Source organism: Podarcis liolepis (assembly GCF_965112155.1).
Source record: "Podarcis liolepis genome assembly, chromosome: 17".
Classification (NCBI taxonomy): domain Eukaryota; kingdom Metazoa; phylum Chordata; class Lepidosauria; order Squamata; family Lacertidae; genus Podarcis; species Podarcis liolepis.
In genome coordinates, this window is record NC_139571.1 from 28,348,613 (window position 1) to 28,374,416 (window position 25,804).

The window sequence follows — 25,804 nt, forward strand, 5'->3', positions numbered from 1 at the left end:
TCTAGAGCTGTGTTTCCCAACCTTGGGCCTCCAGCTGTTTTTGGACTACAACTCCCATCATCCCTAGCTAGCAAGACCAGTGGTCAGGGATGATGGGAATTGTAGTTCAAAAACAGCTGGAGGCCCAAGGTTGGGAAACACTGGTCTAGAGGATCTCCTCCATTACAGATACAGCCCTGGCAAAAATATTGCAAATTTTAGCTTTCACTTCTTAAAAAAAGATGGCATTCTTCTAAACCTCATGAACTAGGGTCAAACAAAAGATATGAACTTACTCTGAATTTAATCTTTCTTGGGAGTAGAAAATAATCCAACAGGAGCTGTACTGGAGTGACAGCACCACAAGCCTTAACACAATGCTATCAGAAGATTTTTCATAACCAAGTTCTTCCATGTTCTGCAACAAAATAAGTATAAAGCAAGGAGCTGATTGTATATGCAAGACTATAGCCATCATCGAAAATGGTTGAAGCACAGGATTTCACTCCTAATTTTGAAAGTGAGTTTCACTTTCTATAAAACAGGGATAATTAAGCTAAGGTGTGTTTTGAGATTCGTATTACAGATGCCTATTACAGTGGTATCTCGGGTTAAGTACTTAATTCGTTCCGGAGGTCCGTTCTTAAGCTGAAAATGTTCTTGACCTGAAGCACCACTTTAGCTAATGGGGCCTCTTGCTGCCGGAGCACAATTTCTGTTCTTAACCTGAAGCAAAGTTCTTAACCCGAGGTAATATTTCTGGGTTAGCGGAGTCTGTAACCTGAAGCGTATGTAACCTGAAGCGTATGTAACCCGAGGTACCACTGTAAATCATAGCAGAATTAGTGAGTGTGCCTTAAATGTTTAAAATGTCATGAATCTCTTAAACTCTGCAACTAATTCATGCAGTATTAAAGTGTGGATTAGAAGAAAAAAAGAACCACCAATATTTTTGCTTCCACATGAGTATTACCATATTTTTCCGTGTATAAGACAATGATTTTTTTCCTTTAAAAAATTAGGCAAAAATTGGGGGTCATCTTATGCATGGATAAGTAAACAACTCAAGGGTAAGCTCCCCCTAGAAAAGCTCAACAGCTCAAGAAATACTGATTCTTAATTTTGGGTTCAAAAAAATTGGGGGCATCTTATACATGGGGGTGTCTTATACTTATTACCCCCCCATTTATCTGAGATTTGTAATTTTACAGGCTCAAAAGTCTGATTGACAACCTTCATTAATTCACTTTATAAAGTTTATGCCTTGAGTAACAATCACCCACTTGATCTAAAGCTGTGTTTGTGTACTCGCTTAATTGGCAGACCAGAGTGAGAACTTCTGAGCTCAAGCCCACCAAACAGGCTCCACCCCCTCGGCAGCCCATGATTGGGCAATTTAAACTTTAGCCTTGCTGGGCTATTCTGCCCTGTAATGTGGCTAGTGAGGGATTTTACAACTGTCGGCCGCTGGGATGTGATTCCTTGCTATGAGGGAAATGCCAACGCTGTCAACCCAGAGCAGGGTAAGTGGCCATCTCTGTACTCACTTATCCAGCAGCAATTTTCACTGACTCAATAAGGTTCACTTCTGAGTAGATATGCACAGGATCATAGAGCAAAATACACAATAGATTTAGTAGGTATACAACAGAACAATCCCCCCTTGGCTAACAGATTATCAAGATTTACGTATTATTTGACATATTCTCATGTTAACTTATTACTAAGTTGTGAAATGTCTTAGACCCCTTCAGTGTCCAGGACAGCATAAAACTTCGCATATACGCAAGGGTGCCACATATTTTTTAAGTGCCACATATTTTTACCTGAATAACGATAGCAGTGCATTCATCTACAGTCATCACGATGTAACGGTCCGTGCTTCCAAAGAACTGTAATGCCTCACAGCACTTCCTCTCAATAAATGTAATATTGTACCTGTACAGATTAGTCCCTGTTAGTAGACCAGCTGTGTACATTTCAGTAACCCAACTGAAGTACTTAAAATTGTGCTCTTCCTGCACTGAATGTCCCAGCATTATTTCTCATGGTAGTCTTTCTTTGCCCATATCACCCGGTTCTGCTAAATTTTAAGAGGACTTTCCTCACCTCTCCTGCACTGCACACCTCTGCCAGTTCATTGCTTGCTACTGAATTACCTTACAAAAGGCTAGGGCATACAACCCCACCCCCCAACTGGAAGAAATTGTATTTTACTTGTATTTTAATGGGGGGGGGGAATCTAATTCACACTTCCCAAAACAATATTCAAACCAGACAACAGCCATCATCTGAAATTCACATTTGCTGAATTTTGTAATACAACCAACCTACGTGTTGCATATATTGAGGGGAAATGTGCATAAAAGCACATATATTAGTGAAAAAACATACAAAAATGCATTATATTATTAGTAAATGCTTGCAAAAATGTGTGTATTAGTGAAAAAATTGATAGGAAAATGTGCTTATTAGGATAAATTTGCAACAAAACGCTGGGAACGTTTTAAAATGCAAATTGCTGACGAATTGTGGAAAAGTGAATTTAGCCTTGGAAAAATGAGAAGCTGTGAGAAACCTAAATTGACAGATTACTTCATCCTCAACTGGCCACATTTAATTGAGAAGTAGGTTGCAAGTGTTTATTAACATTCAATCCTTATTAACAGCCATAGAGAACAGGCTGAGGAGGAATTGCAAGCTATGACAATGGAAACGCAAAGAGAATGCAAGATGTTCACTACTTACTTGGACTCCAGTAACTGAAGGATTTCTGGGGTATTGAGAAGGCCCTCAGATGTCAGAAAAACATATGGAATTGGCAGTTCCAGGAGGACACACCCAAAATTATCTGGAGAAACCTCTTCTAAAGAATATTATTAGTATTATTGTTATTAAGATATCTATACCACCTTTCATCCAAAGGTCTCAGTGCAGTTCATAAAAACACAAAATAAAAGCACAATTGAGTAGTTAAAACAGAAAACAACAACCCCCCTCCCACAAACACATTTAAAATGCTTTAGAATATTAATCAGCCAAAGCCCTGGTTGAAGAAGAGTGTTATTGCCTGGCACCTAAAGATATATAATGGAGATGCCATAGATATGCACATGATCATGCTGCTTTTAAGTGAACTGTGAGTCAGGCAGTCCTGGAATAAAATCTCCTCTCAATCTATATAAAGTTATTTCAGGCAAACTACAATCTTTCAGCTTCAGCTACCAATCTGTACTATGAATACTGACATACTTTACAAGGTTGCTGTAAGGATTACTGAAATAATGTATAAGTAAAAGATTAAGATTGCTGAATTATATATTTTTAAAACCCCATTAGAGTTGACTAGCACAAAACAATATATTTAAAAAATGCTATATTAACACTATATATTTGTTTTCCCATTAGATCAGAGCACAGCACTAGTTCTTTTCTGCCTTTACAGCTGTATAGCTGGGGGAGGAAACCCTGGGCACCATCTGATTTTATGCGACTTTCATTTCCGGGAGTCAATTTTATGTAACCATTTGAAAAGATATTGGATCACTTTTTATGAAGCATGCCCAAACCTATTTGACTTTTATCATCTATTTAGTATTTAAACATTCACTTACCGATTCCAAATGTTTCCGGAACAGTGGTTATGAAAGTTATGTAAGAAACATTCAGATTTTTGCAAATATCAAGCCAGCATGATTTTTCTGAATAATTATATTCCACCACTAATGAAAAATGAGTCCAAGGGAAATCAGGTCCAATGTTCTGATTATATACAACCACACAAGAGGATCTTTCCAAACTGCAAACGAAGCAAAGGTGGGGGAGTTTTAGTATGACTACCTTCAGTTACATCCTACAAATCCTTTCTGTAATAATTGCAAGATCCCAGTCTATTTTCTAATAATGAAGTATACTCACCTACTTATTACATCTTGGCTCTCTAGAAAAGTCCCTCTTTCCTCAGAATCTAAATACACAATTTTCAAGCCTGTTGGAAGACAGAGCTGCAAGTTAGTGACTCAAGTTAAAGGTTCATTTGAAGCTGTGGAAATTGTCATACGGCCAATAATAACCAATAATAACATTTGTCAGGTTCCATCAGACAAGAGAGTGTGAAAAATACCAGCATATAGTAATGATATTTACTTTATCTTTAATATTTATATAAATGTACTGGGAAGTTTTCTGTTCTTTTTACATTTTGTGCACCAAGTTATTATTAATCTTTAAAGGGCAACTTCAGATGATCATCTGTTGTCTTAATGATATGAATGAGCCTTTGTTTTCCATACATTCAGCCCCTTGATGTGAGACAGCAAATAAATAGGAAACTTTTTCATTTACAATACATAGTTTCTAATTTCCTCTGGACCAGGAAACTCTGGTTAGCAGCTTCTGAACAAGTTTGGATATTAAGCCAACTTCAAACCATAGCTTAATATCCTGGTTCTTCTGAAGCTGATAACTATAGTTCTATAGTTCTATAGAAAAGCTCGTGCAAAGGGGCTGTAGTTCCTATGAAAAGTCTCATTCATATTTCATCCAAAGGCAGAAAGTATCATGCCGTAATGACTGTGAAGTGACCATCATCTGTATATCAGATTGCTTCCTAATGACCATCTAATGTTTCTACAGCAATTCAGAGGTGCCTGCTCAATGGCTTTTGCTTGAATTGGAAAGATTTATTAATTGAACGTTGATAGCTGGTGGCTGGGACATGCTCCACAACCTGAGGTGAGGGCTGGAGAAAGTTGCAGAGATTCAAGGGAAACAAACATTAAAGACTGAGATTTTTAGTTAGGAAGACTTTTGTGGGGCTTCAAGAGATGATCACACTTGCTTGTGGAGGAGCTGATGCAACTTTATCTTCTAGTAGTCCTACCTGGCTCTCAATGCTCACTGTGCTTGTTTTTAAATAAACACCTATCATTAAATCACTGCAGGTGTCTCTATCTTGTCCAAAAGGAAACTAAAACAGAGAAATCATCATTGCTCAGAGAACTACAGAATATACAATAATAATAATAATATGAGAGTTTGAGATTTTGATCCAAGACTTTTGAATTGAAATATGCAAGCAAGCATGCATGCAAACATTAGGCTATATACAGTTTCCAAGCAATACGAAAAATAACATTTACCTTGCACTGTACTGATGGTGTTGATTAGTACATCTGTTTCTTCATCAAAACCCATTCTAGTCACAATTACTACCTGGCACAACATAAAAAAATTATAAAATATGCATTTTAAAAACAACAACACAATGATCAGACTGTATTTGATATTTAAAATATTTGACAATAATTTGAGATAGTGGAAGATATTTTCAGGACTTGAGGATTAATCGCAAGAAGCAAGAGTAATTTAGATTAAATATGAAAGTAGATTAATGGATGTAGAAAAAATAAGAAACAAGGCAATGGAAAAACTAATATTTGTAGATGCTCAGTCCTAGGCTTTGCTGAGCAGACTACCCCTACCCCAAGGGTGGGGAATCATTTCTCCAACACTTTGACAGGTGGGTGAACTTTCCTTCCCTGGCAATTCACGCTATGCTAAAAATTCTGTATAATAATTGCAGTCTTGGTTTTCACCAGATATGCCAGCTTTTGATATTATTTACCTTATTCTGATCATTCATATTACTCTGCACCCATTTGGACATTTGATGACACAGTTCTTTTATCTTGGGATTGACGTCTTGCTTCTGCATGGAAATCTGCACAATCTCCAACAATCTACAAATATTATCCAGCCTGGAGTCCAGGAAGTCCTTATATCTATCTTTTGCGTTTAACAAATATCCTATTTAAAATTAATTACATCAATCACATGCTTTACAAAATCATCATTAACAGTACTGTAACAAACTAGTAGTTTGTTTCTTTTTATTGTCCAGTACGAAACAATCACAAAGCAACCGTCAAGTTTAACATTAAAACAACACCAAAAGAAAAATATATAGCACAGAAGCAGCCCTAAGCATAATAAACATATTCTCTCAAACCATATAAATACTTGATTCATTCGGAGGTGACATACACTGTAATGCTGTAAAAATAAACCAAAAATACAATGTATGCATCTGCCACAGACTTTTAACATTGTTATGGCCCATGATAGTTTTACTGGTAATTTAAAGATTGGCCAATGTTTCCCTTAAAGGCTGCATTCTGTAATGCTGAACCAGCCACCCTCACCCAAATCTTCCAGACTCAACATACCGGTATATTAACTCTTCCCTTTCAACCTTTAGAAATATTTTGGAGGAGGGAAATGTACCATGCTAGGACAAAATGTAGTACTTCTGTGACGAGTAACAGCCTTAAGTTAATTCATGCTCTGATGAAATGAATATGATATTGAAATGTATTTAGAAGAAGATACAGGGCTAGCTCTGCAAAGGATGTGCTAGGCCCCTCCCTCATTAGAACTGGGATGTGGGGCTACTGAAGAAAGCCTCAGGGCAAAGTCCCGGAAAGCTTCAGAACAAAGTCCTAAACTTATTGCCAAAACTTATTGGACAGCCAGAGCTTCACTAGGTCTCTAGGTGTTGCAGCGAAGATGGGGACCTCACCTTATAGCTCACCCATCCAATACAGTTCTCAGCAGATTGTCCTTGCTATCTTTGGACAATCTGAAGGAGTGATGCTTTTTCGGGAGATTGAGCGGCTGTAGCCCCCCTTTCCCATTGCCTTTTTTCTCCGACTAGAAGACCTGCTCCCCTAAGTGCTCCTTTCTCTCCTTCCCCATGGTAGCTCCCTTTTATCCCCTCCTGAACAACAAGCAAAGAGGCGTTGAGCAGTAATTGGCAATGCAATCACAGTTCCAGGGCACTTCCCAGCTGGTTGTGCATCCTTGCCACCAGCTAGATTAGGCCACAGATCCATGCAAAAGACAAATTCCAGATAGCTAGATTTCTACTCCCAATAACAGGAAACTAGACTTCCACCACCTATATAATTTTTCCATGATACCATTAATGAACAAATAAAAAAGAATTTACATTCAATACATTTTCACAGCAATTCCCGCCCCGCCCCCCACAAATATTTACATGTTTAAAAAAGTGAGGAATTGGAACAATAATGAAGAACTGAATTCTCATACAGATCTGTCAACAAAATTATATAAAATATGAATGGATTTTTACAACGTCACTAGTGCCTCAATGATCTACAGTAGTGTTCAGGTATTTTCATGCTGTGTTTTATTAAAATTACAAAGGATTATTATTATTATTTATATAAAAAACTAACCTAATGCAGTGTTCAAGTTACATGTTAATAACAGGTCTCGAACTGTTACCAGTAAATGAAGAGCAACAGCATGTTTGAATACTGCAATCTCTCTCCCCTCTTTGATACCTATTAAAAAGGCACAGAAATGTACAGTTTACATAGGAGTGTTCCCATAAATATTAGAATTATTTGGTAAATGAGGCAATAGCATTTCTTACCTTTTTGTAATGACACAGCTCTACATGGGGGGCATTTAAGGCCCTTAGATTGCTTCCACACTAGAGCTCTTTAGTGCTACTGAGTCATTACAATACATTTCTGCAGTTGGAAGAAGAATTAAAATGGTGGTTCCACATGGCATTTCATATACGGTACACCCCTTTCATTAGTCAGTTCCTACTCAGTGGGTAAGAGGTTTCATTACTTGCTTCCTCCTTGCATTTAGAGTAATTGTATCTTTTTTGGTATTATTGCAATTGCAGTATTTCTATAATACTTTTAAAAACAACAACAATGAACAGCTATATGACTGCAATTGTCTTAAAAATGACTCCAGATCTGGTGAAAAAGACAATACAGAAAACACTAGATTGATGCAGTTTAGCAGCAACATCGTTTGGATTCTCTCTAAAAGCCAAATGAACAAATGATGTCCATTCTGAAGAAAGAGGCTATTACAGCATCATTGGAAATTTCAATTCAGTTCCTAATACCATGAATTAAAATGATTGTGTTTAGAAGATTCTCAGAAAGAAACCCCGAATAATAGTTGCCAGGACAATTATCCCTGTCTGCTAAGTTATAAACTATTACATTTATCCCTGAGTAATACAAAGAACCCTGCTAATGTCATAAACAATGCATGAATCTGTCCTTACCAGTCACACCTTGTTTAAAAGCATCACTGATCACTTTCTCCTGCTGTTTTAAAAAATATCTGGTGGTGTCAAAATTAAGGGTGCGAAATTTCCATTTAGGCATGCCAAAACTCATGAGCTCTTTCAAAACTGGAGTCACTGCAGCTTCAAGGATATGATATACTTGAAATTGACTCTCTGGAGAAAACAAATCCCGCACAAAAAAACTTCAGTTTGGCAGCACATGGTTAAATAATGTACAGTCTGATGAGAATACAAAATGTTTTAACAGCCCACAATACAGAATTTAAATAACAGACTTTTTAAATTTTCTAATGTTGTATTTAGTGAATACGGTATTTTCCAAATAAGCCTTTTGTTGTAGATAAACACTAGGTGGCATCATTGTTACCTTCTTAGAGAACAAATGTAGAACATTCTACAGTAGAAATATTTTGCTTCAATTTTATCTTTATCTTTGTGCCAGGACTGCCAAAGTTCACTTTGCATCTTCAGATGCAGACACTTTAGACATATGCAGATATTACAGGCTCTGCGTCAAAACCAGCCCAACCATTAGGCAAAGGGAAGCTGCCCCCTCAGGCAGGGGATTGTGGGAATAGGAGAGCACCAGTAGTGTTGGAGGACAGAGCTATTGGTGCCACATAGCCAACTGCAAATCTTAAGTGAGCCTGTTGCCTGCAGGTGTACTGTGCTGCTGCCAGTGTGGAAATAAGATGCAACTTCTAGTCTGATGGGCTTCTGTAGGTGGCATGAGGGGCACACCATCTTGTCCTTTGCATCAAGCAGCAAAATGTCATAGGTTACGCATGCTACATGTAAGCAAAGGGCTTATCCACACCTCTATGGGCTTTCTATGTCCATATGGCCATCTTCTTTTAACTCATAAAAATGACAATTCTACCTTCTACAAGCTTTGTTCTCTCTTAAGTCTTTCACAACATCACCATCATGACGCCTTTTGACTGTCTAATAAAATATGCACATAGGAGCACCAGCTTCCTAGCATTAATCAGCACAAGCAATTACGGTGCTTCATAAATGTGAATTATATACTAGTGTGGCAATGGTTTTCAGTCTTTCTACGTTCTGGGAACCATTTCTATGCTGATTTTTTTCTGCTAAGTAGCTTGAACAGTATTTTCCTGGAGCTCAACTGGATTTCAAAGGCGGAATTGATGTCCGGGGAGATTTCCAAAAGGTGGCGCTTCCTAAAAAAAGCTCAACAACTTCCTGATATATAGCAACCCTACTGAGCAGAATACACCCAAGTATGTATCTAAAGACTGGTAGTGATGAGCAAGCTACTTTTCATGGAAGCTTAACTTGCCATTGTTGATCTTCTAATTCTTTGGAACACTGAAAACCACAGCATAAATACCACCCATAAAAGAATCTTTTAACTACCAGGTGTCTTAAAATATTCAGTACCTGATGCTTTAATCTGAATGGAAACTATTTCTTCATTTTCCTTTGTTTGCTTTTCCATAGGAACTGCTTCGTTAAGGGTAAGAGGACTGATATTGTTTTCCAGTGTTGGGCTCTTCTCCTTAGCATCCAGAACTTAAGAATTACAACAACAGGGAAAAAACCCCCACAAGTGTTATAGGACAAGCTAGAGGACAATTCAATCCCTTACCTTGAATACTTTACTATTTCACATTCAGGAATTGAGCAAAAAGGCAACTCCCCTCCCACCTCCTGTTAAAATCATACTGTAATCTCTGAACAGCCTACTCTTGGAGAACACTTCCAGGTGCAGTTGTCAGGTGAACCGATTCAAAATACCTTAAATCTGGAAAGCCACATGGGGACTATGGTGAATCCCAGACTGATCTATGCTAATCCAACTGGCAGACTTCAAGAACAGACTAGATCGCGCTCAGCAAGTTCCCCACGCACTATATATAGTAGGACACCTATCATGTAAGGAAGGTTTTAACATCTTAAAGGTAAAGGTACCCCTGACCGTTAGGTCCAGTCGTGGACGACTCTGGGGTTGCAGCGCTCATTTCACTCTATAGGCCAAGGGAGCCGGCGTTTGTCTGCAGACAGCTTTCAGGTCATGTGGCCAGCATGACTAAGCCGCTTCTGGCGAACCAGAGCAGCACACGGAAACGCCATTTACCTTCCTGCCGGAGTGGTACCTATTTATCTACTTGCACTTGACATGCTTTCGAACTGCTAGGTGGGCAGGAGCTGGGACTGAACAATGGGAGCTCACCCGGTTGCGGGGATTCAAACCGCCGACCTTCTGATCGGCAAGCCCTAGGCTCTGTGGTTTAAACCACAGCACCACCCACATCCCTGTCTTTAACATCTTAAGAAGCCCTAAAACATTGATACAATGGCAGCAATCAATATGCAGATGTTGCTTCAGCTTGAGCTTGCTAGGTGGTAATGCAGTAACCAAGTACAGATGTTCCACTCTGGTATGCATAGAACAGAGGTCATCAGTTCCTGTGACTCTGCATTTAATGATGTTTTAAAAAGCAGGAAAACAAAATAATGAAAGTGCAATATGATAATTGATTCTGAATGTTAACAGATCTTAATTAAAATGGCATATGTGCACACATACTTAACTAATCCCACTTTCAAACTAGGTCACAAAGAGGTAGTTAGCATTTTGTGAGTAATCTCCCTTTACACTTTTATATACACTCATTTATCTTATCATCTAGGCAGGACAACACCTAATAACAGGAATTAGTCTATGCCAGTGTTATTTGTTAGGGTGTTTCAGAGAAGGCTCCACAGGGCAGGAAAGATTAGGATGGAAATGGCATTGCACCAGAGCCTTTTGATGCAAAGAAAAAACAGGATTAGTGCAACTCTATGCTATCATAATGCCTTGCCTACTCTCCTTGTGGCTTGTAATGACACAGTAAGAGATCTTATGATCCAGCTCAAGTTCCTGAACTCACTATTCTGTGGAATCAACTGTTACAAATTCCTGTAAAGCATGCGCTGTCACAACCGGTGCATCATGCCCAATGCACTTATAAGCCAGTCCACTCCAGTCATATGATAAGGTTATTAGCTGGGCTAATCACTGAAGCTGTGATTAATGGGAATTAAGTGTGGTGAGGAGGAGATCAATGGAGAAATTTCAGGCTTGCATCAGAATAATCTGAATGGGAATGCACACCCAACCTGCTGCTGAGGGCAGGATTGACTCTGCCATTAGACTAAGTGAGGCAGGCTGCTTCAGGCAGCAGATTCTTGCAAAGCATTAAAGGGAAGCAAACTGTAAGTTATTAAATGTGAAAGGCCTTATTCATTAATTATTATTATTATTCATTAATTGCTTTCCCACAAGATCCAGTCAGAACGGCACGACTATGCCCAACAACGACAGATATAGGGCAGAGACTGTATTGCACCCCTTTCAAAAAAGTATTATTTTAAGACACTTTCATACTGGAAGTGACGTGTGATGACCCACATTTAAGTGATGAGATGTGATAATCACATGCACAGCTTTTTCATTTGGTGTGCATGCCACTGAAAGTTGTGGTTGGTTGTGGTTTCCCAACACAGGCACACAGCAAGAAGTCGTACAGGATAATATCAGAATAACTCTCATGGCTACTAGCCTGCCCCCACCCCCTAAAAGACTCCCAGAGATTGTAGTTTTGCTGGGGTACTGAGAATTCTGTTAGAGACCCCTAATTGCCCTGCCTCCAAATAGAACTAGAGCTTGAAGGGTTTCCTCTGGCGGGGGATTGGCTGTTTAGGTCTGTAGTGTAGATATGCCCTAAGTGGTATCTGCCTCCAATTACTGTATGGTCTCTTTCTGAATATGCTGGCTCACACAGGCTATACCCAGATGTAGCTTTATTAGATAAAGGATGCTTAACTTTGCTAAATTTGAATAAATGAAAATATTTTTAAAACTTGGAGGGGGGAAATGTAATTATTCTTGATTAGAAAGCTCAATTTTTACAGTGGCTTTTCAACCCAGGGCAACTTTTTTGGGAAAAGAGGAGCTAAAGTAAAAATAGAGAGTGTATGCTATGTAAAAATGCAATCCTTTCCAACTCAGAAGTACACCCCAGATAAGTGGCTATAGGATTGCTGCTTAATTATTTCTTCTTCTGTAGAAATATACTAACTTCTCAGTTGATGGAAAAGATGTAAAACCTAGAATTATGTCAAGTATGGCTTCTGTGAAAGAGCACTTTGGGTGCAATCCTATGCTACTTGGAAGGGCATCCCAGGGGTCACAGAACAGATCAGATCTGTCCATCGGACAGAGAAAGAGCATTAGCATCAGAGAAGGTTGGGAGTTTCTCTCTCCCATTGGGACAGGTTGTCTGACCCTCTAGCCCAATCCAAATTAGATCTCTGACATCAGAAGGGCCCCAAAGGGAAAATGCCAGGAGGAGTCAGGCATCCTAAAGTCGCTGGGTCACTTGTCATGTTCCCAAGGCAGGTGAAAATTTAGAAACACTTCTGAGTGTGTCTAAGTCTGCCCCTCAGCCTTTTCTTCCCTTGGAAACAATGGGAAGGAAAGTTGTTAAAAAGTATTTTTGAATTCCAGAAACCAGTGGAGGAACATTCTCCCCACCTAATTTTGCTCTGCCATTAGAGCCTTGCAAGGTGTTGAATGAGGTGATTAAACCACCTTGGTTCCCCCTCCAGCCCAAAACCTTCGGATCACTGCCTTAAGCTACCTTCTGCTTGAATATCCACATTGTTTGGTTCCTCGTTTTGCATGATCATATGTTGAGACCTCAGCATGATAAAGTTGCTCAAAAGGTCAAAATCATCTCTACATTTCCTAGGCAGATCAAATCCATCAGGCATGTTATTTCCTAATGCATTCTTTGCGTCAGTAGATGCCTCCTTGTAACTGACAAGTTGGACTTGATCATTTTCTTCTTCTGGGTTTCCAAAATGCCCTGGTTTTCTTGTCTCAGTCTGCGGTTTCATTTTTCTGATTATGTCAGTAGGTGCACTGTTGTCAGCTACAGTAGATGTTGTGTGCTGTAGATCGACACCTGATGCAGGCTCCAAGAGCATTGGAAGAAGTCTCTCTTTCTTTTGAGGAGACAAACAAGAACCTTTTGTTCCACTACAATCAGGGACACTAGAAGACTCCATTCTATTGTTAGCAAAGGAACTTGTTTCTTCAAGGCATTCTAAAAAGAAGAATATATATATAAAGGTTTTCTCCGTGTTTCCCATATTTTGTATCTGTAACTCTATTCAGATGTTCATTCAACTGTGCTTCAACAACCAATGTAGGCACGCACCAGCCCTGTACCCAACATCCCCATGGATGCCAGCCCTGTTGCCTGCTACTATCAACTACAAAACGTAAGACTGTCTATTAAGCCAATTTTTTTGTCATTTCATTCGGAGGGGGGGGAACAACACCTGACAAAATGCCCAATACTTACTGTCCATCTGAGAGGTAGACATTTTTGAGACCACTTCTACATTGGTATGAAGAACCTCGTCTCCAGCGCTTAAATCTGTGTTCAATTCTTCTAAAACACATGGTCTGGCACAAGTTTCTGTTACATTAGTGCAGTCATCTTTTTCCAGGTGGCTGAACTCCAATATGTCTTCATGTGCAGACAGTGGACGCTCACTGCTTCCCCGGTGGGCGTCGGTTGTGGACCTTTGCTCTCTGCCTCCTTCCTGGCCAGCCAGACCCACATGGTCACCGGCCAAGGGGGAATTTCCCTTGGCCATCTCACCCATGGGGGTGTTACCTCCTTGCAAGTAGCCGGGTTGAAATTCTGTAGCTGAAAGCTGTTGACATTTAGGTACGGAAGTCTGATGCTCTGTGAAAAAGGGGAAAACATGCATTTCACATTAATTCCTACAAGAGGAGAAAGGTATTAAGGGAAAGAATGCACATTTTAAAATAAAGGCAAAGGTATACAAAAACCATCTTTGCTGTGAGTCCTGGAAGACCTGCTCTCTCCCTTGCTAAGATCACTCTGCAGCAGGAACAAAAAATATCTGAGAACAATCACTATTTATAGTTACATTTATATGAAGCCTTAGAGTTTCACAGGCAGAGCTCCAGAGATTTCTAAATTACAATTCTCTGTCAACCCCCCTTCAGATATTCAGAATGCAAAAATACATGGTCTTCTAAGATACATGGTCTAGCACAAGTTTCTGTTAAATTAATGCAGTCATATTTATCCAGGTGGCTGAACACCAGACATTAAAAACTTAACATTAAAAAAGCTCAACAACTTTGACCTGATCTCCCCCCCCCCCCAGGGGTACATCACTGCCAGTTTTTTATTCTGTGAGAAGGTTGCAGTCTCTTGGGAGTTGGGCATCCCTGTTATAGATCTATAGCTATTCTCCAAAATATCTCAGCCGTCTCAGATTTGCCAGTCTAGAAAGTCCTACCTGGCCTGCTGAGTTCCAGTACACTTCTGCTCTGACTGGCACAAAGTTCTTGTGGGGGACAAGATTCCAAATTCTCTGTCGCAGGAGTAATTTTCACTTCAAGGTCTGAAAAAGACATTATCATGAAATTGAAAGAATTTTCTTTCTCTGTAGAATACAAAGAATGTAAATTGATTATTTTGTTTTTACTATCAACTACAAAACGTAAGACTGTCTATTAAGCCAATTTTTTTTTGTCATTTCATTCTGTGGGGAAAAAACAACAGCTCACAAAATGCCCATTACTCACTGTCCATCTGAGAGGTAGACATTTTTGAGACCACTTCTACATTGGCATGAAGAACCTCATCTCCAGCGCTTAAATCTGTGTTCAATTCTTCTAAAACACATGGTCTAGCACAAGTTTCTGTTACATTAGTGCAGTCATCTTTTTCCAGGTGGCTGAACTCCAATATGTCTTCATGTGCAGACAGTGGACGCTCACCACTTCCCCGGTGGGCGTCGGTTGTGGACCTTTGCTCTCTGCCTCCTTCCTGGCCAGCCAGACCCACATGGTCACCAGCCAAGGGGGAATTTCCCTTGTCCGTCTCACCCATGGGGGTGTTACCTCCTTGCAAGTAGTCGGGTTGAAATTCTATAGCTGAAAGCTGTTGACATTTAGGTACGGAAGTCTGATGCTCTGTGAAAAATGGGAAAACATGCATTTCGCATTAATTCCTACAAGAGGATAATAATAATAATAATAATAATAATAATAATAATAATAATAATAATAATTTTATTTATATCCCGCCCTCCCCAGCCGAAGCTGGGCTCAGGGCGTCTAACAACAATAAAATGATACAACATTCTAAAATCATTTCATTATAAAACTAATTCAAATCAAATTGATGGCAACCATTGGGCTAGAGTTCTGTGAAGATTGCCAAAGGAGGGAGTGAGGCTGTGCCCTAGCCAAAGGCCTGGTGGAACAGCTCTGTCTTGCAGGCCCTGCAGAAAGATGTCAAGTTCCGCATGGCCCTAGTCTCTTGTGACAGAGCGTTCCACCAGATTGGAGCCACAGCCAAAAAAGGTATTAAGGGAAAGAATGCACATTTTAAAATAAAGGCAAAGGTATATAAAAACCATCTTTGCTGTGAGTCCTGGAAGACCTGCTCTCTCCCTTGCAAAATCTGAAGAGAAGCTAAGATCACTCTGCAGCAGGAACAAAAAATAGCTGAGAACAATCACAATTTATAGTTACATTTATATGAAGCCTTAGAGTTCCGCATGCAGAGCTCCAGAGATTTCTAAATTACATTTCTCTGTCAACCCTGCTTCAGATATTCAGAATGCAAAAATAAAAGAAGATAATAATAATAATATTTTTATTATTTATACCCTGCCCATCTGGCTGGGTTTTCCCAGCCACTCTGGGTGGCTTACAGCATATACAGTGGTGCCTCGCAAGACGAAAATAATTCGTTCCGCGAGTCTTTTCGTCTTGCAATGTTTTTCGTCTTGTGAAGCACGGTCCGTCGCAACTGCGCCTCTTCAAGCGGCTTTAAGAAAAAAGCGCGAGACGTTCTCGTTTTGCGAAGCAAGCCCATAGGGAAATTCGTCTAGCGAAGCAATGCAAAACCGAAAAACCCTTTCGTCTAGCGAGTTTTTCGTCTTGCGAGGCATTCGTCTGCGGGGCACCACTGTACAGTGGTACCTCGGGATACAGACGCTTCAGGTTAAATACACTTCTGGTTACAGACTCCAATAACCCAGAAATAGTACCTCGGGTTAAGAACTTTGCTTCAGGATGAGAACAGAAATCATGCTCCGGTGGCGTGGCGGCAGCAGAAGGCCCCATTAGCTAAAGTGGTGCTTCAGGTTAAGAACAGTTTCAGGTTAAGAACGGACCTCCGGAACGAATTAAGTACTTAACCTGAGGTACCACTTATATAAAATTCTAAAACACAAACCATTAAAAACTTCCTGGTACAGGGCTGCCTTCAGATATCTTCTAAAAGTCAGTTGTTTATTTCCTTGACATTTGATGGGCGGAAGTTCAATGGGGTGGGCACCACTACTGAGAAGGCCCTCTGCATGGTTCCCTGTAGCCTCACTTCTCACAGTGAAGAAACTGCCAGAAGGCCCTTGGAATTGGACCTCAGTGTTTGGGCTGAATGAAGAGGGTGCAGGCGGTCTATAGTATATCTATACTATAGATATAGGTATAGTATAGGTCAGGGATGTCACATTGCAGTCTCTTGGGAGTTGGACGTCCCTGTTATAGATCTATAGCTATTCTCCAAAATATCTCAGCCGTCTCAATTTTGCCTGTCTAGAAAGACCTACCTGGCCTGCTGAGTTCCAGTACACTTCTGCTCTGACTGGCACAAAGTTCTTGTGGGGGACAAGATTCCAAATTCTCTGTCTCAGGAGTAATTTTCACCTCAAGGTCTGAAAAAGACATTATCATGAAATTGAAAGAATTGTCTTTCTCTGCAGAATACAAAGAATGAGAATTGATTATTTTGTTTTCACTAGTTAAAATGACCAGCAACAAAATAATGAAACTAGGCAATATCAAACCCAAGAACTAGGGCTAGAAGACCATTTTCTGTATCCTTACCTTCGCTGGTTATTTTAAGATTCTCATTTTCATTTCCTATAATTTCCTGAATTTCTGAAGAGATTAGCTCCAAGCATGTGAGATTCTCACTATTTGTCTAGAAAAAACCTGAAACTGTTATTTCATACATAATATTTCTCAAAGCAGCTTGAAGAGTTTTATATTTGAACTAGCAAAGTATTTTTAAAAGAATCTTGGATAAGTATAAAATTATTTAATAGTGTTATATATTACCTCAATATAAAAGCATCATTTATTAGTTTTACCACAGAAGTAAAACAAATCTAATAGCCTCAGCACATAGATCTCAGTACCTTTAATGGGTGCCAATTGACCAGGAAAAGTGGCGTAGTCCAGGGGTAGAAAACCTTTCCTGGCCTGTAGCCCAGATCACTATTTCCTCATCCACTGGCAGGCAAAATATAACTGGTGGGTAGAATCACCTACTTGTTAATCATCTGACATCACTATGACATCAGGATATGCTCTCCTTTTAAGTCCCAATTGTCAAGAGCTCAAACAGGAATGCTGGGCTGCTTAAACTGAACTGGATGAGTGGGGATGAAATCTTGCTTGCTTTGGCTTGCGCGAGCCTTTTCCCTGTTGGGAATAGTCACATGCACCTAATGCAGGATTTAACCCCTCCCTTCAGCCTTGGACTGCAGGCCTAATCAGGGGTCCTAATTTGGCCTTCAAGGTCGTTTCCTCCCTAGCAACATCCACACACCCTACATCTCACACCATTTATGGCATCCCATATTGGCCAGGTAAAGACACAGCTGCAAACAATCTTAAAAGTCAACCTAGATTGTCCCTTAGCAAGTGGGACTTGTGCCAGCAGCTTTTAAATTTTGCAACAAATGCAAGCTCTGTTTGGATTAGGTAACTACAGAGTGTGGCCAACCCCCACCAAAACCAGGGCCTAATGTCAGTGCTGATCAGCTGAGACTTCATGCCCCACTGGGATTGGCTTCACTCGAGTTTCCAGTAGGCAACTGAGGAGTGTAGCTGATTCAACGCCACCTTAGGGATGAAGGAACACAGGATCCTATCCACCAGGATGAAAAAGTTCCTTACCTCTGCTTTATATGCTGTGAAGCTCAACATTATCACCAGCTTCTGGCTGCACACCGAGCTTTAGCATATGTGAGCACATAGGATTTTATAAACTACTCTTCTACTACTCTATCAATGCAACCTTTTTATTATCTAAGGTTAATGAAAGGCAGGCAGAAGCCATATATAAACAAGGTATCTTTGGAAGCATGGCAAATGACTTTAAAATAGTTTGCATGAGTAAATTTCAAAATCATTGCATAGCAGTTTGATAAGGATGATAAACACGCCATTGATTAAATAAAGTAACTTACATACCTCCTCATTTTTTAAGGAAACTTTACCAAAATTGTCCTGGTGTACTTTCCCTTTTGCTTCAGATTTCACATTCATTTCAGATGTCACATTCATTTTGAAAGCAAAACACTCTCTTTTAAAATCAAAGCACAAGTAAATGCCTTTTAGTTTTCTGTTTTACAACTAAATAACACATACACATTTCCCCCCTTACAAAACCAGATAAGCATGCAAAACCAGTTTTTTCTTGGCAGTTTTATAAAAGTTGGTGAATTAAGGGTGGAAAGATCAATGAGATAAAATTAAGCTTATGTAAGTCAGAGCTTAGTTTAAAAAGATCAAAATCAGTAATAATAAAAATGTGCACAAAAATTATTTGTGGCCAGATATTAAGATATTAATCATGTATATCACCTATTGCACAACATCTAGTTACATAGTACCTGAAGATGTCCTCTTCCGTTATCTTATCTCCTTGAAAATTTAAAAGGGGTTCCTGTACACTGAAAGGTTTCTGTACATGGAATTTGTTTATTCGGCTCAAGAGCATATGCGGGGTAGGTAGATGTTTAGCATATTGGGCTAAATAGTCCATCGAAACAAATTCATTTTCAATATAGAAACCTTTTTAGAAATGGAAATAAATATACAATAGTAAGTAATGAGATACCTTTGCAGATCAATTCATATCCTGAAAAGTGTCTTAGAAATCTATATCTCTCTATACTGCATTTGCACTAGTTCATCATTGCGAAGCCCCCATTGTAGGATTTGTAGCGCCACATCACATACCTGGATTTGCATAAAGTCAGAGTACAGCCCCCACCAGAGACTTTTGACTGTCTCACCACAACCCTGGATTTGCATGAAATCAGGGCAGGAGAGGTGTGCAAAAGAGAAGGCAAGTTACACAACAGCAGTAGCTTTCGAGACAGGTAGCTCCATGGTTTTTTAGCCACATAGTAACTGATATATAACACATGGGCGAGCAGGTTCTCTGGCATGTGCAATTTTCACATTTCTGCAACAGATAGCACTGTATTGATAATTACCATATTTTTCCATGTATAAGACTAGGCTTTTCCCCTAAAAAAATAATGTCAAAAATTACGGAGCACCTTATACTCTGGGCCATCTCTCCCCTTTTTCTTAATCTGAGTCCCCCCAAAATAGGGGGCGTCTTATACATGGGGGCGTCTTATAGTCGAAAAAACGCAGTATTTGAAATGTGAAGTACAGAATGCTCATTTACCTTCTTCCGGCTCTTCAAGTTCCACTGGAGCATATTTAGGATTTAAATAACTGTCTTCATTCTTCATAAGCACATAAGCATCTTCTATGTCAAAAGGTGAACCAGGATTTGAACTTGGAACAATTTCAATATCTTCATTATGGACATGGAAGAGAGTGCTTGAAGTGGGTTTCCTGAAAAGTGGAAAGTTAATACTTTTTTGTTGATGGAAAAATATATATACGGTATATCCATACTGATCAGCTACTATGGCCTGCTACAGAAGGGGCTGGGACCCAAGCACTTGTCATGTGCTGCTGCACTAATCACATGTTCCATGTTGCAGCATAGTAATTTCACATAAGGTCACTTGGTCTTAACTAGTAGAAGGGGGGCTCTGATAGTCCTTCTGCCTAGGCCAGGTATGGCCAAACTTGGCCCTCCAGCTGTTTTTGGACTACAACTCCCATCATCCCTAGCTAACAGGACCAGTGGTCAGGGATGGTGGGAATTGTAGTCCCAAAACAGCTGGAGGGCCAAGTTTGGCCACCACTGGCCTAGGCATTATCTCAATAGCCAAAAAAGCCTCTATCAAGAGACATACAGGAAAAACGACTGTAACCTTGTGCATGGTCACTTGTGATAATAAGACACCAATTATGGGGTTTTTCTGGTAGGCAGCAAGCTGATCAGTTGTCAAGAGGTCCTTGTTAGGTTCCTGCCTTGAGACATCCAGAAGGAGAGCTATCATAAATATAAGCTTTCCCTTTTTCCACTCAGGATATGGGAACCTGGTGGGAGGAGGAGAGGGCGGGCTGTCTGAAATACTTTGTGGTCACTGTTTCTTTTCTGCTGGGGCTAGAGGGAGAAAGGGGTCTCGTCAGGATAAACTTGGGACTTTCACATCAACAGCTTGACTGTGTTTGCGAATAGCCGTGTGCGGTTGGAGACTGTTGCCAGTAGTACTCCAGTTTTGTTGGTTTTATTGTTTCCTTGCTGATCTGAAGGTCGAATCCCTGTGACGGGGTGAGCTCCCGTTGCTCGGTCCCTGCTCCTGCCCACCTAGCAGTTCGAAAGCACATCAAAGTGCAAGTAGATAAATAGGTACCGCTCTGGCGGAAAGGTAAACGGCGTTTCCGTGCACTGCTCTGGTTCACCAGAAGCGGCTTAGTCATGCTGGCCACATGACCCGGAAGCTGTACGCCGGCTCCCTCGGCCAATAAAGCGAGATGAGCGCCGCAACCCCAGAGTCGGCCACGACTGGACCTAATGGTCAGGGGTCCCTTTACCTTATCTTACTGTTAGGGATGTTCCCATGGCCTTAGTGCAGAGAAAGATGCAAGGGGGAAATAGTGGTTCCAGCTAGGATGTGTATTTCAGAGAAGGGTAAGATTTCCTATGTTCATGCATAGCGCAGGCTTTTATTGCAACGACTGTATCATTCATTGAGGCTTGTGCTAGTAGAGACTGCAGGTGACACACAGCAAGAAGATAGAATTAAGTCATTGTCCATAGTTATTTTAAGGACATTAGACCAATGACAAATTGCTGAAGAGGAAAAATGTATGTGTCTCATAACCCACAGCACAGAATGGGGCCACAGTAGTGATGACTTAATGTGCCTTTCTGCCTCTGCGCTTTCTAAATTAAGAATCTGATCTAAAGACTACGCCTCTTCCTTTTAAAGTTGCCCTCTTTTACTGACTTTGCCTGTTTCTATCACTGTATTTCTGAAACTTAATTTACTTGGCTCTCTGAGTAAACTCTTGGCTTTATAACAATAGTGTCAGCAGAAAGTCAATACAATCTCTAGAATTAACTAAATGCAGGAGACAAAAGGAACAAGGTCATCCTATGAAAAGCATTAACTGACTCTTATGTGAATGTTATAAAATAACATGTCTCTCATATATCAAACTAAAAGGTATCAACCTGAAGACATAAAAAGGCTTTTTCATGAATGACAAAGTTGGATAACCCCTAATGCACCTTTCTGTAATGTAATTTTAACATACTGATTAAGATTCTGTCCCCCATTTCATTCATTAAATATATCTTCATTATATTTCACTGAACAAAGTCAACCTGTGGAATTGTTTTAAACTGTTTTAATGTTGTAATGTGCTCTGGGACATTAGGGTGAAGGGTGGGTAAATAATAATAATAATAATAATAATAATAATAATAATAATAATAATGTTGTTTACTTCTGTGGTGTCTCACTTCATTTTTTGGACTATACTATAACATAAGAGAATGTACATTGGTTTTGGTTTGCTTTCTTTGTACAAAATTCTGTGGAAAACTTATGATATAAATTCTCGAGGAAAACAGTGCAAAGCAGCAAAACAGGATATAGTTCAGTCCTTATGCACATGAAGGACAGGACTGCAAGAAGACAAATGTGATGAACGAGGAGGAGGAGCCAACCTGGTTTATTTCTTCCTCACACTTTCTACTTTTATCTACCTCATCCTGCCTTCTGTGTGTGTATGGAGGGGGTTGTTGTGGGGATTAAATGAGGAAGTGTAGAGCCATGTAGACCACCTTGAATTTCTTAGAGGAAAAATTGGGATATAAATGCAATAAACAAGCAAACAAACAAATTATTGCTGTCCCAAGTTCCCTATATGGGATGGTATTCAACTCAGATTAGAGTCACTGAAATTAATCACAGGGACCTCAAGGGTCATCTAGTCCAACCGCCTGCAATGCAGGATTTTTTTCGCCCAACGTGGAGCTCAAACCCATGATGCTGAGATTAAGGTTATGGGTGGTATTCAACTAGGTTTTGCTTTGTGTCCACCCATTGAAATTACAGTAGGTCCATTAAGAATCAATTGCACTTTTGGCTCTGCTTAAGACACCAAGCTGTCTTGAATTGTCCTTGGCATTTAACAGTTTGTGAAAGTGATTAGTTTTTCTTAAGGAGCGCAGAAACTCATCTAGTCTTTCATAGAATGTGGTTTAGTTGAAAACTGCAGGATCAGGCCTTTCACACCAGGAAATTTCAGTTGCATCAAAGGTATTTTTTCATTACGCTCCTGTATATATTGTCACACTAACAACAGGGGCGCTTTCTGTTTTCCAGTTATTAACAGAGCACAATTAAAGAACAAGATGGACTTCAAACTGATTTTTCCTTGAAAAGCAGATGTCATATATTATCTGCATTTTGCAGATGGTACACTGTAGTCAACCTCCAGAACAGTGAACACATACTGCGCAGCTCAAGGTCCATTACTTTAAAACATACAAAATATGCAGTAATGTTGACTCTGTTTTTAAAGCCCATGCATCCCATCTTAAACACATTTACAGTGGTATCTCGGGTTACATACGCTTCAGGTTACAGACTCTGCTAACCCAGAAATAGTGCTTCAGGTTAAGAACTTTGCTTCAGGATGAGAACAGAAATCATGCTCCGGCGGCGCGGCAGCAGTGGGAGGCCCCATTAGCTAAAGTGGTACTTCAGGTTAAGAACAGTTTCAGGTTAAGTACAGACCTCCAGAATGAATTAAGTACTCAACCCGAGGTACCACTGTACTTGGATACAAGCGCATCAACAACTACGTAATGATAAACGAAGAGGACTCACTCCTCCAAGAAGTCTTCTGTGCCAAAATATTTATTCCAGAGATCAAGCACAGGACGATCCATAGCAATTTGAGTGAGGTCAGGTGTAACTACAGCAAAACAAAGCAAAAATACTTAAGAAACAGTATGAAAATCATTACGAAAAATCCTTGGTTTCTTGGTTCCAGTTTCTCAGTTCATATTCTGCTCTGGCCCTTTCCTTCAGTCACCTTGTTAATTGGACTCTTTACCCAATGGAACAATGCCCAGTCTTCAGCTTGCCCACAAACCTACCCCATCCCTACGGCCTGTGTAAGATTTGCTTTAGGACAAACTTGGACTTTTCCCTCCACACACAGTAATTGGACTATAAACCTTATTTGAATAATTGGATTGATTGTGAATAGCATTCTGTGCCATTCAGTCAGCTAAATCAATCAGTGTTCACTCCCACAAATACAACACAATATGGGTATGATAGCTATTATGTCTATGGTGTGCGAACAATTATTTTGATCATCTGATTGTACTGAATTGCTGTGATCAGTCAAAAGGATGCTTAAAATGGCTAATGTATTTCTAACACAAGAAAGTTGTCCACATACATTTTGTAACTTTGCCAAATTCTCATGTTCCTTCTTTTTCATCTGTAGCTGATTGTTTAATTTTTTAAAAAAATTAATTTAAATGTGAAAGCCAGATACAACATACCTCTTGTCCAGGGTCTCCTATATGTATCATCAGCCAAGTTTCTGTTATGACAATAATTTTTATCCTGATATAAACCAGGAGGGATGTGAATTGAGAACAATTCAAAGGAAAATCTCTGTCTAGCCACTTTCTGCACAAGAGAAATGTATGACATCATTATGAGTGCAACTACAGTATTCCACTTTTGCTCATATTAAGTAGTACCCTGCTTCCCAATTGGAACTATTCAGTGGTTTTATTTGGAGTTCATTCTATTTTCCCTAGTACACAGTCTCTTTACATGCATGCACGTTTAAACTGATAAAAACCCAACACCTACATTTTCAAATTTTACTTTCCTAAAACTCAAGCAAAGATTCACTGATTTAAATAGAAGAGACCTGAGCACATGCTAAACATTCCTACTGAATTTTATAGGGATTTCTTAACCTTAATTGGATTGTTTTATTTATTTCAAATCATTAAACACTGCAAAATGCTATAGTGGGGCACTGTAATAAAGCAATAGAAATGAAACAAGTTAAAATACGTTGAAAAGTTTTCAAAAACGACATCAGATGCTGCTGGCAAATCCATTCACTTATACCAAGGAAGTTTTTAATGTTTGATGTTTTATTGTGTTTTTAATATTTTGTTGGGAGTCATGGAGCGTGGCTCTTGCAATATGGGCAGCATATTATTATTATTACAATCAACACCAGTATGTGCACATTAAGAGTCAAATTAAGTGAATTGTAAAACATATTAAACCACAAAAATGTATTCCTTTTGCACAAATGGATTTTATGTGCACGCAAGAATCTATAAAAAATAATCAGTAAACTGCCTCAGACTGTTGTTTTTTTTCAGATAATTGTGTTATTTTTATGCCTTGACTCAAGCGTTAAAACCACATCGTAACCACTAGCAGGTGTAACTTAGTTCTACATCTGCTGAAGCATACAGATAATATATAAATTCAATAAATAATAATAATAATAATAAGCCATATTTCAGTTGCAAGCTGCCCTATTAATGAGCGTTCTACCCACAAGCCATTCTAAATATAAGTATTAAGCAAGTCTGCGGTTACCTAGCTGCTGCAACCTTGCGACCTTTTGAAAAAGCAATATTTTTCTTCCTCACAGTATGAAATGTGAGCAGTTATTTGTTTGCCAGATTTTGTTTTATGTTTTTAAATCCATGCTGTCAAAATAAAATAAAAGTGAATTGAAACAGTCCAAATACTTGCTTTCTGTTACTTAACAAGTGGTCTTTATATTTAAATGCAGCTATCACACTACCCAGAGAGCAAAAAATGCCAAGCTTTAGCCATTGTACCTCATGTAAGTAGTCTATTGCATGGTACTTCAAGGCTGAAAACATGATGTTTTCTGGTCAAATGTTTGGCTGCCTGAAAGCAAAACAAAACAAGTCCCAGTCTTCAGACAGCTCTGATAGTGATGTTAATTGCTTACAATAATCTTTCAGATATCACATAAATTTACTCAGAAAGACTTGTAATGAGAAATTTCCTATCTTTCTATATTTATTTAAATTTTGAGTCATTCTGTAATGAGTGTAATTAGAATTGGAAAATGTAAAAAATGCAAAGATATAAAGGTTAATTTTGAAAGCCATGAGGCGGGAGGGAAGGAAGTTGATAGGCTCTAAGAGCCAGGGCAGTATAGTGGATAACGACGATGTGAATGTATAATATTAAATGGAAAATAAACAAAAATTATATATATATATGTGGAAAGCAAAACAATTCCTTAAAAGAACACGCAACGCTGCAATCTCCACCCCTGCAGCCTCCTTTTCTCAGAGCTGGATATTGGGTGCTGTGGGCCCACAGAGCTGA

The 25,804-nt window shown here is 39.4% G+C and overlaps 1 protein-coding gene across 9 annotated transcripts in view; it reads right to left on the minus strand.

Annotated features, from left to right (window-relative positions):
* The window catches only part of SHOC1 (shortage in chiasmata 1), a 36,027-nt gene that overhangs the window by 8,587 nt on the left and 1,636 nt on the right, over nt 1-25,804 (minus strand). For 4 of the 9 annotated variants that reach the window (XM_083481357.1, XM_083481359.1, XM_083481360.1 and 1 more), the window contains exons 2-23: nt 25,282-25,354; nt 23,962-24,091; nt 23,273-23,360; nt 19,696-19,868; nt 18,887-19,067; nt 18,465-18,576; nt 17,091-17,187; nt 16,814-16,918; nt 14,775-15,164; nt 14,486-14,590; nt 13,510-13,899; nt 12,781-13,248; nt 9,533-9,664; nt 8,102-8,278; nt 7,242-7,349; nt 5,606-5,787; nt 5,121-5,193; nt 3,898-3,967; nt 3,594-3,778; nt 2,728-2,845; nt 1,806-1,917; nt 276-397 (exon numbers count right to left, since the gene is read on the minus strand). In XM_083481357.1, coding sequence (XP_083337483.1) covers nt 276-397; nt 1,806-1,917; nt 2,728-2,845; nt 3,594-3,778; nt 3,898-3,967; nt 5,121-5,193; nt 5,606-5,787; nt 7,242-7,349; nt 8,102-8,278; nt 9,533-9,664; nt 12,781-13,248; nt 13,510-13,899; nt 14,486-14,590; nt 14,775-15,164; nt 16,814-16,918; nt 17,091-17,187; nt 18,465-18,576; nt 18,887-19,067; nt 19,696-19,868; nt 23,273-23,360; nt 23,962-24,091; nt 25,282-25,326 — 3,563 coding nt within the window. In that variant the 5' untranslated portion in view covers nt 25,327-25,354. Of the gene's footprint in view, nt 1-275; nt 398-1,805; nt 1,918-2,727; nt 2,846-3,593; nt 3,779-3,897; nt 3,968-5,120; nt 5,194-5,605; nt 5,788-7,241; nt 7,350-8,101; nt 8,279-9,532; nt 9,665-12,780; nt 13,249-13,509; nt 13,900-14,485; nt 14,591-14,774; nt 15,165-16,813; nt 16,919-17,090; nt 17,188-18,464; nt 18,577-18,886; nt 19,068-19,695; nt 19,869-23,272; nt 23,361-23,961; nt 24,092-25,281; nt 25,355-25,804 lie in introns of those variants that run through there. The other 5 variants (XM_083481358.1, XM_083481361.1, XM_083481362.1 and 2 more) reach the window with 5 other exon arrangements.